This window comes from Neofelis nebulosa, chromosome 11 (genome assembly GCF_028018385.1).
Source record: "Neofelis nebulosa isolate mNeoNeb1 chromosome 11, mNeoNeb1.pri, whole genome shotgun sequence".
NCBI lineage: Eukaryota > Metazoa > Chordata > Mammalia > Carnivora > Felidae > Neofelis > Neofelis nebulosa.
The window spans coordinates 87,641,399-87,657,030 of NC_080792.1; the positions used below are offsets into that span (position 1 = coordinate 87,641,399).

The 15,632-nt window shown below is 47.6% G+C and overlaps 1 protein-coding gene and 1 long non-coding RNA gene across 6 annotated transcripts in view; one reads left to right on the forward strand and one right to left on the reverse strand.

The window, feature by feature from the left end:
* Window positions 1–15,632, forward strand: part of LOC131489377 (uncharacterized) — a 199,831-nt gene that overhangs the window by 145,676 nt on the left and 38,523 nt on the right. The gene's annotated exons all lie outside the window — the stretch shown is intronic.
* Window positions 1–15,632, reverse strand: part of CAMKK2 (calcium/calmodulin dependent protein kinase kinase 2) — a 48,194-nt gene that overhangs the window by 11,656 nt on the left and 20,906 nt on the right. For all 5 annotated transcript variants that reach the window (XM_058691294.1, XM_058691291.1, XM_058691292.1 and 2 more), the window contains exons 5-13: window positions 14,685–14,736; window positions 14,212–14,345; window positions 11,642–11,678; window positions 5,728–5,749; window positions 5,490–5,578; window positions 4,098–4,297; window positions 3,430–3,483; window positions 1,268–1,341; window positions 1,085–1,172 (exon numbers count right to left, since the gene is read on the reverse strand). In XM_058691294.1, coding sequence (XP_058547277.1) covers window positions 1,085–1,172; window positions 1,268–1,341; window positions 3,430–3,483; window positions 4,098–4,297; window positions 5,490–5,578; window positions 5,728–5,749; window positions 11,642–11,678; window positions 14,212–14,345; window positions 14,685–14,736 — 750 coding nt within the window. The remainder of the gene's footprint in view (window positions 1–1,084; window positions 1,173–1,267; window positions 1,342–3,429; window positions 3,484–4,097; window positions 4,298–5,489; window positions 5,579–5,727; window positions 5,750–11,641; window positions 11,679–14,211; window positions 14,346–14,684; window positions 14,737–15,632) is intronic.

Below are 15,632 nucleotides of genomic sequence, written 5' to 3' on the forward strand. Positions count from 1 at the left end.
CCAAGGCCCTGCCAGCGAGCAGAGCCAGGGAGGAAATGCGGGAGGGCAGAGGTGGTGGCCTGAGGTCAGGCATGCAAGAGAGCTGGCAAGCCAGGCAGAGGGTGGGGGGTGAGCGAAATGCGAGGAAACGTGGAAAAGACAGAGAGACAGAGAATGGGAAGGAGCCACCAGGCCGGGGTATGCGCCAGACTGCATTCTCCAGCTGGCCCAGGTCTTGACAGAAGTGATCAGATTCAGCATCTGCCTTTCATGGTGCCCAAGGAGCACCCATCACCCCTCAGCAACTCTCCTTCATGCCCGGAAGGCTCTGTTCAGAGCAGGCAGATCCTCCCCATTTCACAGAAGGGGAAAGAGAGGCTTGGGGAGGCACAGTGAGACCACTTAGAAGGACACAGTCAGGAAAGGACCCAGGCAGGGGTCTTTCCCATCCCACTACCCACCCCTGGGGTCCAAGTCCTTATCTGTAACCATATGGCCTCCGTCTCCTCAAATGCTAGTTAGCTAGATGCCTAGGAGTTCCTGAAGGAAACCTCTAGATTTCTTAAAGAGTCAGATATGTGCATGTATATGGCATTGGCCAGGGTGTAGTGGGTGGACAGGGGTCTCTCCTAACAGTGCTTTCTGCAAAAAATGGAATTCAGCAGGTTCTGGGGGTGTCAGATTGCTCACTAATTTCCTTCCACCCTCACTGAGATTCTTCAAAGGGATGGGGAGGGTCAAGGAAAGGGCCCAGGACTTCAGCAGCCAGGGTGTGGAGCACACAGAGGCCCCAGTCTGGAGGGTGGATGCCATCAGCCCAAGCCAATCGGAGTGAGCACTGGCTGCCCCACTGACAGCAGATCCCAATTCCACAATCACATTGAACATGAGTCCAAACCCTCCTCCCCACACCCTGCCACCACCAGCACCTAGCGGCCCAGACACCGAGGGCATGGGAGGGCAGTGGTGCCAAGGAGGGCGCAGCACTGTGGATGGAGGGGCGTGGGGCCTGGCTGAGGCAGGGTTGAGCCAAACAATTCCAAGCAGAGGACATAGGCCAGACCCCTGGTGCACACCCCATGGCAGAGCAGTGGCCCCCAGGTACCTTGATTTCTGGCACCACAATCCTTGATTCTGGGTTCTTGTCCAACATGCGGGTTATCAGGTCCTTCAAGTCCTCAGCTATGTCAGGCCTGGGGGTGGAAGACACATCAAGGGTGGAAAACATACACAGGACCACCAAGGGCTTGGCGAGGAAGATGACTTGGGACAGACAGGCAATACTCACTGATCTGGAAACTCCAGGGCCTGACTCTTGATCTTACTGTGTAAACACATGATCCGCTCGTCCATGAACGGGCACTACGAAGAGAAGTCAGGGACAGAGTAGCCGTCACTGGCTGGCACATCAGTCTGCAAGGGCTGCCACGTGCTGGCGTCACTCCACATGGGTTACAGCAGAGAAATAAATGTCCCTGCAGTAGCCCAGTCTAGCAAGGAAGCACTTCCCATGCCCCCAAGTTCTAGAAGAACCAGGAATGCACTTCCAGAAGGGCTACAGCCCTTCCCAATCACACTGTGCCTTTCCTCTGTAGCTGTGCTTTACTTTACCTACTCATACAGAAGCAAATACTCCTCCCCACCCACCTGCCCGGGAAACAATAAATACTAAGAACAATACATAAGATGTAGCAGCAACAGCAGTGACTGGTGAGGGCTTAACCTGGCCCAGGCTCTGTACTGACGTTTCTCAGAACCAATACTTCATTGGCTGCCCCTCTGCCTGAAATGTTCTTCCCACCAACAACTACATGGCTCATTTTCTCCCATCATTCTGATCAAAGCTCACCTTCTCAGGGAGGCCTTCCCGAGCTCCTATCTAAAGCAGACCGTTCCCCTCAATGCCATATGATTTCTCATCAGAGCACCTATGCCTGACGTTATATTACATTTGTATTTGCTTATTGTTTAATTCTTGCACTGGGAACATCAACTCCAAGAGGGCAGGGATTTTCATCTGTCTTGCTTCCTGCTTATTCTCCAGGGCCCAGGAACATCCCTGGTGCAAAGTAGTGTTTTGATAAATACCTGTTGAGTTAATGAATGCTTAAATTATTTCTGATGATGCTCTCAGAGCCTTAAGAAATAATAAATACTCTTCTCATTTTACAGAAGAGAAAAACAGAAGCTCACAGAGGTGGCATGTCTTAAGCAGTGCAGAGCTGGGATTTAGTCTAGATTGGGCTGACTATGAAGCCTGTTCATGCACCACCTCCCAGGTGACAATCAATGCTCTCACTCAGTGGAGGACCTGACCCAGGAGGAGGAGCTCAGGTATTGTGCTGGAAAAAGAAGCCTTTATGTGGGGTACTCAGAAGGTTGGAAAAGGTCACAGAATGGGACCTGGTCCACTCCTGTCCAAGGAAAATTATTTCATTAAGAGCAGTTACTTGAGATCAGAGTTTGGATTGCACAGGTATATCCATTTGACAGACTCATCATTAACCACTTAAGATCTGTACCTTTCATTATATGTAGACTTTACCCCTAAGCGGGGGGGGGGGGGGGGGGGGGGCAGGGGAGAACCATAAAAAACTTATGAGCTCTGGCTGATGACTGCATTCTGAAGCATATGGAGGAAGTGTAGAGATCTTAGCAACTTACTCTAAAATGCATAAAAAAAATTAAGGTTGAAGAAGGACAGACACGTGATAAAGCAAGCAGCGTGAATTGTTTATGGTAGAATGCAGGTGTGGCTGTGTGGGTGTTTACCACAGTTATTTCAACTTTGCTATATGATTAAAAATTATCTGAGCAAACACTGGTAGGGAAGATATTATAAACCATGAGACCAGTTTCTTAAGCTTTCCTCAACAAAGCCACAAGTTCATGGACAGGAAAAGTCCACGTTTTTATTGCTCACATAATTAATCTGAACTTCAGAGTTAAAAACTGAAGTTCCTAAAAATCAATAATATAAAACAACAGAGAGACAAGACAGAACTCCCTAAATCAATAATGACAAATGGATTTTCACTTCCATTCCAATTCTATCCCTCCAAACAACAACTTCTGGGAACACTGCTGAGAAGCACATCAAAGCAGTCCTAAGCTCAGGAAGAAAGAGGGCAGCTATTGATTTGTGATATGGGTCTCTCGTTCAGGAGTGGGAAGAGAGGTAGCACATTTGTGGTTCTTGCCCTAACTTCATCAACTATTTACCACCTCTGGAACCTCATGCTAATCCTTCTATTTTAACAGATCATTCTTCACAGATATGACTACTACATATAGGCAGGTACATTTGGAAAGCCATCCTTTCCATATTCAGGTCCAACTGTGGAAATGGAATGATACAACTCAATGAATAAGCAGTCTCCCTGCAAGGGTAACTATTAACCAGGGGGCCGCCTAGCAACACTCAGGACACAGGACACCCCACCCTGTTACCTGGCCAAACACAAAGCAGTACAGCGTCACACCCATGGCCCAAACATCCAAAGCCTGTAAGAAAGAGAGCTTCGTGTAAGGGAACAGGGGGCAGTGAGGGGTGTCTAATGCTTCTGCCCCGCCAAGAATCAAAGCTTCTTGCCTTCCTCTAAGGAATCACCCCTTCTTGACTCCTGATCCAGGGAGTTAAGGTGAGATTGATCCCACCCCACTCAAGCCTGGCCAATAAGAGCTTCACTTCCCCCAGCCATTGTGATTGGCTTAAGGATAGGCACATGACCCAGGCCTGGCCAATAAGAACACCACTTCCCCCAGCCACAGTGATTGGTTCAAAGATGGGCACATGACCCCAGGCTGAGCCAATCAGAGCCAACCCCAAGATTTTTGCTAGGGCTCTTCAGAAAGAAGAATGTTTTTTCTTCTGAGGTTGGTAAGCTGATAGAAAGCAGCCTGGAGCTGTAGGTGACCCATCTACGTGGGCAGAAAACCAGCTCAAGAAAACAGTTGAGAGATGGAGAGATGGATTTCTGACTGAATCCCTGTATCTAGCCAAGCCGGATGCCACTCTTCATCTACATGATCCAGTGGATTCAGTTTAAGCCAGTGTGAGTTGGATTTTTGCCCCTTAAATCGACAGAGCTCCGCATCTCAGGCAGGTCCACACCTACCTTCCCAGAGAAGATCTTCCGGGTCTCTGAGAGCGACTCAGGCGCCATGAAGGCAGGTGTGCCCACGGTGTTAGAGAGAAGCGCATCACTGCCCTTGAACTCGTTGCTCACGCCAAAGTCGGCAATCTTGATGTGGCCATCTTCTCCCACCAGCAGGTTGGAAGGTTTGATGTCCCGGTGGATGATCTTCTGGTAGTGTACTGGGGATAGGGCGGACACCAGACGGGAGAGGAGGCAGGAACACCATGTGAGGAGCTCTATGTGGCCCACGGAATCCAGAGACACAGATATGGACCCCTCAGCTCTCTCACAGCCCCAGGCCTCTCCCAGCCTCCCCCTCCCAAACCTGCCGGATACCCACAGCTTTAAAAGATAAGGGAGAAAGAGTGTCTTTAAGGAAGTTCTCCCATCTTCAGAAAGAAGTAGTGGAACACTGACTGCCAATAATAATTAGTAACTGCCTGCTAGTCTAAGTTGTGGGTGCCGACGGTGCCTGGAGAGTTTCTGCTGAGTCTGGCTGGCTTCCAGCTAGAAGTCTCAAGACTTGTGACAGTCAAACATATTTTCACCTACTAATGCCAACACTCAACCTGCTCACCACACCAACAATGACTGGAGCCGATCCAATGGAAGTGTGGGCCACAAAATAGGATTGGGGACTTGCTTAACTTGTTCCTGCCTGGATGTCAACCCATAGGAGAGAACAATCCTACAGTCTGGAAGACTCAACTGCATTTCTTTGAGGGTAGTGGTGATGATGACGATGGTATCAGTAATAGGGCCAGCAGGGCGGCACCTGGGTGGCTCAGTCAGTTAAGTAATAAGGCCAGCAGCTCCATTTGTTGAGTGCCCAGTCGGGGGCCTAGCCCCATGTTAAGTGCTTCTCACGGACCCCATTTAAATCTCATGCCAATACTACGTGATAGGCCAGGTTAAAGGACAAAATGTTTAACAACCAGAAGCAGAAAGGACACCTGCCAATCTGAACTACTAATATGTACTGGCTGATTTCAACCTGGTGAGAGATACTTTATTCCCATTTTACAGATGAGAAAACTTAGGTTCCAGGAGGTTTAACAGGATCCCTATCCCAGGGCTGCTGGGAATAAGGGACAATGCGAATAGAGCCCCTAACGGTGCCTGGTACACACAGAAAGTGCCAGGGAAAATGGCCACTATCGCTATTGCTCTTAATTTTTGTGGCAGAAAGAAGGGTTTCTGCTCATCAAGGGCATGGCTTTCCGCAGCTGTCCACGACTGCATCTCAGACAATTCTGTTTCCCACCCATCTGCCTGCACTCCAGGAGGGAAATTCCACTTTCTCACTTGCCATCCACTAGCTGGGATGCGAACCACCCCTGACTGAGAATCCTCCCACAGGCCCCCGCTTACGGTACTCTATGCCTTTGATCAGGTCCTGGAAGTAGAAACGGGCCTGGTCCTCAGAGAGTGGTTTAAGGGTGGGCACTTCCATCACAGGCCTGAAAGGTCAACACATGCGTGAGAAGCAAACCAGACACACTGGCCTTCGCCCTCTTTCACCAGCAGAACCAAGGACCACCTCACTCAAGAAGCTCCTGCAGCTCGAGAAGTTTCAGGCGTCATACCCACCAGGAAGGGGGACACTCACCCTTGGTTGACCAGCTCAAACACTGTAGGGAAGAGAAAGGGTAAACTGTTACATTGGGAAATTGGAAATCCACCTTCCTCTTCCTCCTCTATCTCCCTAATGTCCATAAAAACACCAAGAAACACAGAAATGAATATTGGGGCCGGGGAAAGGAACAGCCCACTCAGCCCAAACTGGTCAAGGTCTTACTTAGGAAACTAGGGGTCAGAGATTTCTGATGTCCCTGGGACCCCCGGTCTGGCTGTACTTTTCATCCTCAAAACAGCCAAGGACCTTACAGCCAGGGGAAAACAAAGCAGGCAGATGGGACACAGGTGGGGATGGCTCACGGGCTCCTTTCTTCTCTCCACTCACACCTTGGAGATTCCAGGGATACAAGTGATACTAAACTATGTCCTCTTAAGTCAGGTCCCGAGACACCTTATGCCAAAGAACAGGTCTAAGGGGACACAACCCAATTTCTCTTTACTTAGACACAAAGAAGTAGCCCTAGGGGTCTTCAGAACCCCTGGAAAGTTTGCGTTCAAGAAACAAGAACATGTTTGGTTCAAGAAACTCCCACCTCCTCCACACCGCCAGGCTGTGTCAGGCTACAGACCAACAATGCTTGTAGATTCTTCCAACTCCTCGACACCCCACACTTGGCACCATCAGACTCATCCCCGTGACTCTCGATCCAAAACAAGACTTGGAGCAAGAGGTGGGGGTGGAGATTTCCTCACCCTTCAAGGGCCCATCCCCTTCCTCTTAAACAGGTCCCTGCTTGGCTCCCATTCACGCACAATGTGTAGACGACTCCCACTGTGTGAGCTTCTTCCCAGTCCTGTATGTGTGTGGGATCCCCGCTCCAAACCACCAAGTTAGCTAAGCTGTGTTCAGGGAATGCACAAGTTGTTGTTGGGGCTTTTTGTTTTGTTTTTTGCATTTTTAAAAACAGAGGTGAGGGGCGCCTGGGTGACTCAGTCGGTTAAGCGTCCGACTTCGGCTCGGGTCATGATCTCACAGTTCGTGAGTTCGAGCCCCGCGTCGGGCTCTGTGCTGACAGCTTAGAGCCGGGAGCCTGCTTCAAATTCTGTGTCTCCCTCTCTCTCTGCTCCTCCCCCGCTCATGCTCTGTCTCTCTCTCCTTCAATAATAAATAAAATCATTAAAAAAAAAATTTTTTAAATAGAGGTGAAATTTCCAAAACATAAAATTAACTATTTTAAAGTTTACAATTCAGTGGCATTTAGTGTTCACGGTGTTGTGCAACTATTGCCTCTACCTAGTTCCAGAAAATTTTCACCCCCTCAAAAAGAAACCCTGTGCCCATTAGCAGCCATTCCCCTCCTCCCAACCCCCTCCCCCACAACCACTAACCAGATTTCTGTTCTACGGATTTGCCTTTTCTGGAAATTTCACATATATGGAATCATATGCTAAGTGACCTTTTGTGACTGGCTTTTTTACTAAATGTTCATCCACACTGTATCACGTGTCAGTACTTCCTTCCTTTTTATGGCTGACTAATATTCCACTGTGGATATGGAACATTTTGTGTATCCAGTCATCAGCTAACAAACATTTGGGTTGTTTCCACATTTGGGCTATTGTGAATAGTGCTGCTATAACATTCATGTGCAAGTACTTGGGTGGATATCTGTTTTCAGTTCTTTGGGGTGTAAATACCTAAGAGCAGAGTTACTAGGTCATGTCTCGTAGTTATTTTAATTTTGTCCTGCTTGAACAAACATAACTGGGACCATGAAGCTGTCCTTTAAGAAGTGAAAAATTCACACAGTGAATTTCAAACTCAAGTGGAAAAGGACTCTGGAGCTGTCTGTTGTTCTGAAATCATCTACCCACATTGGAGTTTCCTATAGAAGAAACCAAAAGGTTGTTTCAAAGATCTCCAAGGGCTAAGGTGGTTGAGGGAAAAGAGCCAGCTCCTCAGATAAAAAATAAAGCTTAGGGGCGCCTGGGTGGCTCAGTCAGTTAAGCATCTGACTCTTGATCTCAGCTCAGATCTTGATCTCAGGGTTATGAGTTCAAGACCCACGTTGGGTTCCATGCTGGGTGTAGAGCCTACTTAAAAATAAAAAAATAAATAAATAAAATGGGGCACCTGGGTGGCTCAGTTGGTTAAGTATCTGACTTTGGCTCAGGTCATGATCTCATGGTTCATGAGTTTGAGCCCCGTGTTGGGCTCTGTGCTGACAGCTCAGAGCCTGGAGCCTGCTTGGGATTCTCTGTGTGTGTGTCTCTCTCTCTCTCTCTGCCCCTCCCCTGCTCGTGTTCTGTCTCTCTCTCTCTCAAAAATAAATAAACATTAAACAAAAAAAACTTTTTAATAAAATAAAATAAAAAGGAAGCTTAAAGGTTCTGACCAGAAAGGAACTTAACTCCCTAAGGCCCTTTCCTGTCTTCAGGCTCATCAACCAGTGTTGGGCAAACCTGAGCTGGGGCAGATATGCCGTGGCTTCAGGCTGTGGTTAGAAACAAAAGCAATGGCACTGAAGGTAAGGTGTCCAAGACAGGAGCTCTGGTCCCCTCAGCTCCGGCCTATCCCACCTTCATTATGGAAGACTTGACTTTCAAGAGCTGCTTCATGAATTTCTGTGCTTATTCCCAAGCACCATAATTTAGTTGGCCTGGAAGAAGCCAGCCTGTTGAAACAGGTCTATTTTCAGTCACTAATAGTTTAACCCCCTTCTACGGCTGAACAATGGGTGGGGAGTTTTTAGCCTCTAGAAATACTGACCACACTATCTGGGGGTCAGGCCTGCAGCTGTAGGACCCTTGCTGATACCTGCTACTCAGTCTCATGTGCTACCCTGTCTATCCTCGACACACGTCTGTGCCTGGAAACTAAAAACTAACCATGTCAGGACTTTCACTAGAATCACACACCCAAAGTCAGGCTAGCTCCTTTCTACACTGCTGCCTCAAAAAGAGAAAAACTCTGTCGATGAAGTTGCCTGATTCGAATGGCTTAGGAAGCTCCTCTTTCAAGCTTGGGTCAGGTTCTTTTTATACTCATTCAACTCTGCTCAAAACCCTCCAAGGGCTGCCTTCTTGCTCACAGCAAAAGACAAAGTCTTACAATGGTATAAAATGTCCTCTGCCATCTGTTCCCCACTGTCCTGCACAAATGTCACCCTGGTGAAGCATCTCAAGGAGCCACCCTATTTCCCAGTCCCCCAAACTGGAACTCCTGGTTCCCCTGACCCTGCTCAGGTTTACTTTTTTCCATGGTGTTGTCACCTTCAAAGGCTAAGCATAATATTTAAGTACTGACGGTGTCCATCTGTCATGAGAGCAACAAAGTGCCCTGAGGGCAGAGTGTTCTTTTTTGTTTTCTGATAAACCTAGAACAAATTATTCATTTGTTGAATGAACAACCAAACTCTCCAAAAGTAGACAAAAGCCATGCAGAGTCCTGTCAGGAGCCCCGAGTGAGCAAATTGTGCTGGGAATGCCATTCTGGGACAAAAATTATCTTTTATATTTTATGACATCTGCTATAGCTCCCTAAACTTCACACATTTGCCTAATATGTTTATCATCTGGCCGTATCTATGTACCACATAAACTATTATTTGTTTCATATTTTTCTTTAAATGACTCAGTTTAAAAACTTTGAGCTTTATCCTGGGTAATGACATCCATGAAATCAAGAGTTATTGTGCCACTATAGTTTTTCCTACACAATGGTAAATTAAATCTAAAAAGGTTTTTTAAATGTCTATCCGTGTATCACTTAAAATCATCTCATATATTTAAAGTGGTGATGGTAGGGGCGCCTGGATGGCTCAGTCGGTTAAACATGCAACTTCAGCTCAGGTCATGATCTCACATTCGTGGGTTCAAGTCCTGCATCAGGATCTCTGCTGTCAAATGCAGAACCCACTTCAGATCCTCTGTCTCTCCCCACCCCCCCATTTATTCCTCCCCTGTTCATTCTCTCTCTCTCTTTCAAAATAAATAAACTTAAATAAATACATAAAATAAATAAACTTAAAAAAAATAAAGTGGTGATGATACCACATTTGGGAAATATTGCAAGTCTGTATTGTTCAGAGTTTAATAATGTTTCTTTCTCACATAATTTTTTTTTTTTTTTTTTTAATTTTTGGGACAGAGAGAGACAGAGCATGAACGGGGGAGGGGCAGAGAGAGAGGGAGACACAGAATCGGAAACAGGCTCCAGGCTCCGAGCCATCAGCCCAGAGCCTGACGCGGGGCTCGAACTCACGGACCGCGAGATCGTGACCTGGCTGAAGTCGGACGCTTAACTGACTGCGCCACCCAGGCGCCCCTCACATAATTTTTTAAAGTTAACATCTGATGTTATTTACTGTGGAGCTTCTAAATTGTTTCTTCAGAAAGGTTTTTAAAGTTCTAAAATTTGAACATGGAATGCACACTAGATGCTCTTAGGGAACTGAAGTTAACTTTTTCAAATGTAATAATGGTATTGTGACCACCTAAGAGAATGTTCTTATGTGAGATGCACACTGAAGTATTTATGGCCTGAAGTGTCAAGATGTCTGCTAATTTACTTTTTGGACAGTTCAGCAAAAAAAAAAAAAAAATAGAAATGGATGGGTGCATGGCTAGACTGATACAGCAAATATGACAAAAAATTATTAACTGCTGACTCTGGGTGGAAGATATACAGGCATTCACTGTACTATTTTTTCAGCTTTTCTATAGGCTTACATTTTTCATAGGAAAAACCTGGAAAGGGGAAGAGGAGGGGGAATGAAAAATAAAATGTCCTAAGCTACAACATTCTCTTGGAACTGAACCACAGCAATTACATGAGGAGAAACTGAGCTCTGTTTTCAAACCACACCCATTCAAACCAGACCCCAGATGACCAATCACTCCTGTGCAACATAAGATTATCCCAGGATCATCCTCATGCTCATCCAGGAGACTTCTGGATTCTAGGCTGGGCTTGGCCACGCCCACTCCCCTCACCTCCTTGGTACCCCTCCCAGCTGTCATCTGTACCCACTTGAAATGCACAGGCTCATGTGAATGCCCACCAAGCCAAGTTGTAAGGACATATAACCTATTGATCATGCATTCCTGGACCCAACAGTCTGCGGTCCAGTTTTGAATTAGTCCTGCCCTTTCTTCCTTCATCAGTACCTACAGTCAGGGCTCCCCCACATCTTCACCAGTTTTTAAAAATCAAGTCTCTGAGGACATGCCTGAGTCCTTCTGTTTCTTTGTGCAGTGCCCTCCAAGCCTCCGAATGCCCCACTGTGGCCTCTTAGGCTCTCCAACCTCACCCCCATCCCCTCTCCCTGGTTTACCCTGTCCCACCCACGTTCTTCTCAAACACACTAAGCTCTCACCAGCCTCAGAGCCTTTGCACTTGCTGTTCCCTATGCCTGGAATGCTCTTCCCCCGATGTAACAGGGCTGTGTCTTTGACATTCAGGTACCAAATCATCACCCCGTATGTGATGTGGCCCCTCAGTCCCTCTCTCTCATGTCATCCTCTTTAACCTTCTTCAGAGGATCTACCTGAAGTTAACTGGTTTATTTAGTTGTTGACTATCTGTCTTCCCTGACTAAAATGTCAGCTTCTAAAGAGCAGAAGCCTCAACTTTCTCACTCACCAATGCATCCTTAGTGCCTTGAACCTGCCCAGCATTAGCAGGTGCTCAATAAACATTTGCAAATGAATAAACAGCCCCCCCCCCCATAAAGTCCCAGCAAGCACTCCCTTCTACCTCCTGCTTCAAAGTAAGGCAGCAGCCTCACCCTGTGGCTCACTGTGGGGCCCAGCCTCAGCGGGAAAGGGGAAGCTGTCTGTCCTCGGGGGGAGATGCCAGGGGCAGGGGTTGCTCGAGAGGACCCCTGAGCTTTGGCAGGTGCAACTGCCTGAGCAGGGGCAGTGGAAGGCAAGGGCTCTCTTACCCATGTACAGATGGTCCTCGTTGGGGTCATCCAGGACCTATTGGCACAGCCACATGGAACAGGCCGGAAACACAGAGCAGGGGAGAGGAAGAGAGGGAAATGATATGAGCAGGGGGGAAGCAGCAGCCACGGGACTGCATTTGCCACCAGAAGGGCTGTGCTTTCCACTGGCTTTCCTGGTTTAGATGAAGGGCACAGGAAAAAAAACAGTGTGTGCGATCCAAATGGCCATCTGGAAAATAAACACCTTCTAGCCCAATCCTCAAGGGTCCAAAACCTCCCCCAGAAAGGAGATTACAAAAAGGAGAGGAAAAAGTCCTCCCCTGGGAAATGGGGGCGCCTGGCTGGGTCAGTCGGTAGAGCATGCAACTCTTAATCTTGGGACCATGAGTTTGAGCCCCACGTTGGGAGTAGTAAATTACTTTTTTTTTTTTAATTGTTTTTAACTTCTCCCCTGGAAAATGTCTCAGCTTCAATAAGAATCCCCCCTCTCTCCTAGGAGACAATGGACTGATCCACAGGGTGAAAATTCAAATCCTGTCTGGGCTCTTCTGACTCCTCCATGAAGAGCCCCCATAACCTCCTGCCCCTGCAGAAAAGGACGTCTCCCTGCCCAGAACATCCATGGCACATTCTCTCTGTCCTCCTCTCATGGCCATCCTGCTTTCATCTCGTCATTTATTTCTATATCTCCCCCTCTCTGCAAAGGGCTGTATCCACCTCATTTGCCTCCGTGGTGCCCTGTACAGGACAAAGTTACATAGCAGGTGCTCAGAATGTCTGATGCATTAGACTAACAGGCTGGCAAACAGCCTTGGATGAAGAGTTCAGATGCCACAGGGCAGTGGGGAGAGGGGAGATCCTGTCAGGACCCAGAGCCACTCACTAAACAGGTGTCTTTGGGCTTCCTCTAAGATGGGGGACTCAAGCATCAGTGAATTGACACTGTGAGACAGTGTGACAAGTGGAGATAGCCTGCAGCCACCATCTCTCTCCTTTGAGAAGAAACAAAGGCAGTCTCCTTGGCTGGACTGGTCTTCCCGCCTCTTCCCACATCGTCCTCACCTTCCCCAGCCAACCAACATCCACAGGACGAGAAAGAGATTTACCCTAGGCAGAAGCCCAGGGCAGCCAACCTGGAGCCCTAAGCCCTACCCAGTGGGAGGAGCCAGACCCAGGGCCTGGCCTACCTAGAGCTCTGCACCTGACAAGCCCCAGTCAAGGCACGGCTGCTAACCCTCACACCCACCAAAGACAGGGGTATACCCCCAAGTAGAGGCCACCAGCCCTTTGCACATGTTGTTCCTCCCTCTGTGATGCCCTTCCCCATCTTTCCCTGTTGTCTCCATCCAGGGAACTACCGGGACCATCTCAAATATCCCTTCTCCTGAGAAGCCTTCCTCAGCCATTTGGGTCGGCTGGCTGCTGGCACTCCATGCTCCCGCAAGCACTGCGAACACGTGTCCAGTTACATGCTTTATCACATGCTGCTTATAAGTCCTGTCATCTACACCAGAGGTGCTCCACATGTGGCTCGGGGACTCCTAGGGATCCCCAAGATGTTTTCCCAGAGTTCATGAGGTCAAAACTATTTTCACTCTAAAACTAAGATAATATTTGCCCTTTCCACTCTCATTCTCTATTAGTAGAGAAACCAGAAACCACATCACAGGCGAGGTCACAAGAGGCTGAATGCAGAAGCAGATATGAGAATCCAATCATCTTCTATTGAACCACACATAAACAACAAAACTTTGCAAAAATGTAGAACTATGCCACTCTTCTCACCACAGTTTTCCAGAAAATATAGTTACTTTTCATAAAAATATATTGCTACATAATGGGATTATTGTTGTTTTTAAATGAATTAATAAATAATTTGTAAACTTCTCAGTTTTAATTCTGATGTGGCAAATAATAATAAATACAACCCACATAAGCAAAACTTTTTTGGGGTCTTCAATAATTTTGAAGAACATACAGGAATCCTAAGACCAAAATCTTTGAGAACTACTGATCTAGAACAGAAGATGGCAAATACAGCATGCAACCCAAATCTGGCCCTCTGCCTCTGCCTGTTTTTGTAAATAAAGTTTTATTGGAACACAGCCACATCCATTTGTTTACATGTATAGGGTTGCTTTTGTGCTAATATTATCTATATATATACAGTATGCTTATATGTATGTAGTATATTATATTATAATATATATAAATATAGATAGGAATACAGGCGTGTAAGATACAGATATAACATATATATATACTATATCTCTATCTATCTTATATCTATATGTATAAATAAAGAGACAGAAATGGGTAACGGGCAAGTTTCAGTATCGCTCTGACCCTCAATTCCTTTATCTATAAAATGGAAGTAATAAATAGTCTTAGGAAAGGGTGAGAATAACATGAAAGAACAGCAGTCAAGGAGTCGGGAGCAATGCCATACACCGTTTAACGTGGAGCGGCTCTCCCTAGAAACTAGTGGTGTGGCATGTGGGTAATAACAGAGCCGAGACTGGACCATCACTATCCCTGCCTCCCTCCTCCCTGGCCCCCCAGCTCACCTCTACCAGCTTTACCACATTGGGGTGGTCCAGCTTCTTGAGGATGGCGATTTCCTGGTACACCTGCTCAATGGGGCCCCTAGGCTGGATGCAGCCTCCCGGAGCTGGCCGGGTGCCTCGGGGCGGGGGGCGACCTGGAGGAGACACAGGGTCAGGGCAAACAGCTGGAGAGGGGGCAACCCAAGTCGGGGGTAGGGGGGGTTTTGGCAGGGATGGAGTGGCTGATGTCCCCAGGGGCCTTAAGGAGCCTGCTTGTCATCTGTCTCCTCTGCTGCTGGAAATCAGTGAGGATGGAGACCCAGCCCCCTGTTCAGCCTTCTGTTAATACCCTCCTTCCTGCCCCATGCCCCAGTGACAGGAGTCTTTGGGGCATCTACCTGGGCACTCTCTGTAGGGGACACCATTCAATGGGATCTTCTCTGTCTTGCCCCAGCCCTGCACCTAAGAACAAAGGCCTGGCCCACCAAACTCACGTGGAAAGCCTGCCTGTCGGATCAGCTTCTTTTTTGACAACACCTTCATCGCCTGTGAAAGACAAGACCCCGTATCTCGGTTAAAATGGGGAGGAAGACGCGGTCCATGAGTTCGAGCCCCGCATCAGGCTCTGGGCTGATGGCTCGGAGCCTGGAGCCTGTTTCCGATTCTGTGTCTCCCTCTCTCTCTGCCCCTCCCCCGTTCATGCTCTGTCTCGCTCTGTCCCAAAATAAATAAAAAACGTTGAAAAAAAAAATTTTTTTTAAATAAAATGGGGAGGAAGGGAGAGAGAGAGCTCCTTCCACTCCTAGGCCTGCCGAAGCTCTTGGTGCCCTGGTGGCCTCAGGACGATGTAGTGAGCGCCTCGTCATTGGAGTGGGTCAAGCAGCTGCAGGCTGGAAACTGAACTGCCAGGGTCCCCTCAGCCCTGAGAGTGCTTCCAAGGCTCCAGGTTAGCTCTCCTGACTGGGACCATGAGCCTTGGGACTCGCTACAACTAAATCAAGACATGAGTCAGCTGGAGTGATGGATGAGAGACTGGCTATTTTACACATGGGGAAACTGAGGCTCGGGTGTGATGTCACTTGGCCAAGGACACACAGCTGGCAAATGGGAGAGCCAGAATTTGAACCCAAGTTGGACTGACTTCCAAAGGCAAACGAGGGCAATTTGCCTCACTACCACCTGGTTCTTGGTGCTTTGAAGGATGTAGAAATGGTAGCTCAGAGTAAGAACAGGAGACATTTGCTGAATTTATCCATTTTCTTTCCGAGCCGATCACTTTGCCTCCCCATTTCCCCATCTGTATAATGGGAACATCACTTCCTTCCTAAGGCACAAAATGAAACAACCTAAGGATAAAATGAGACAATAGCGAAGAAAATCTTTCAGGAAGCTAAATTCTGGAAAGGAGGGTTTTGCTTTGGACAAGGACAGGGATGGAGAGG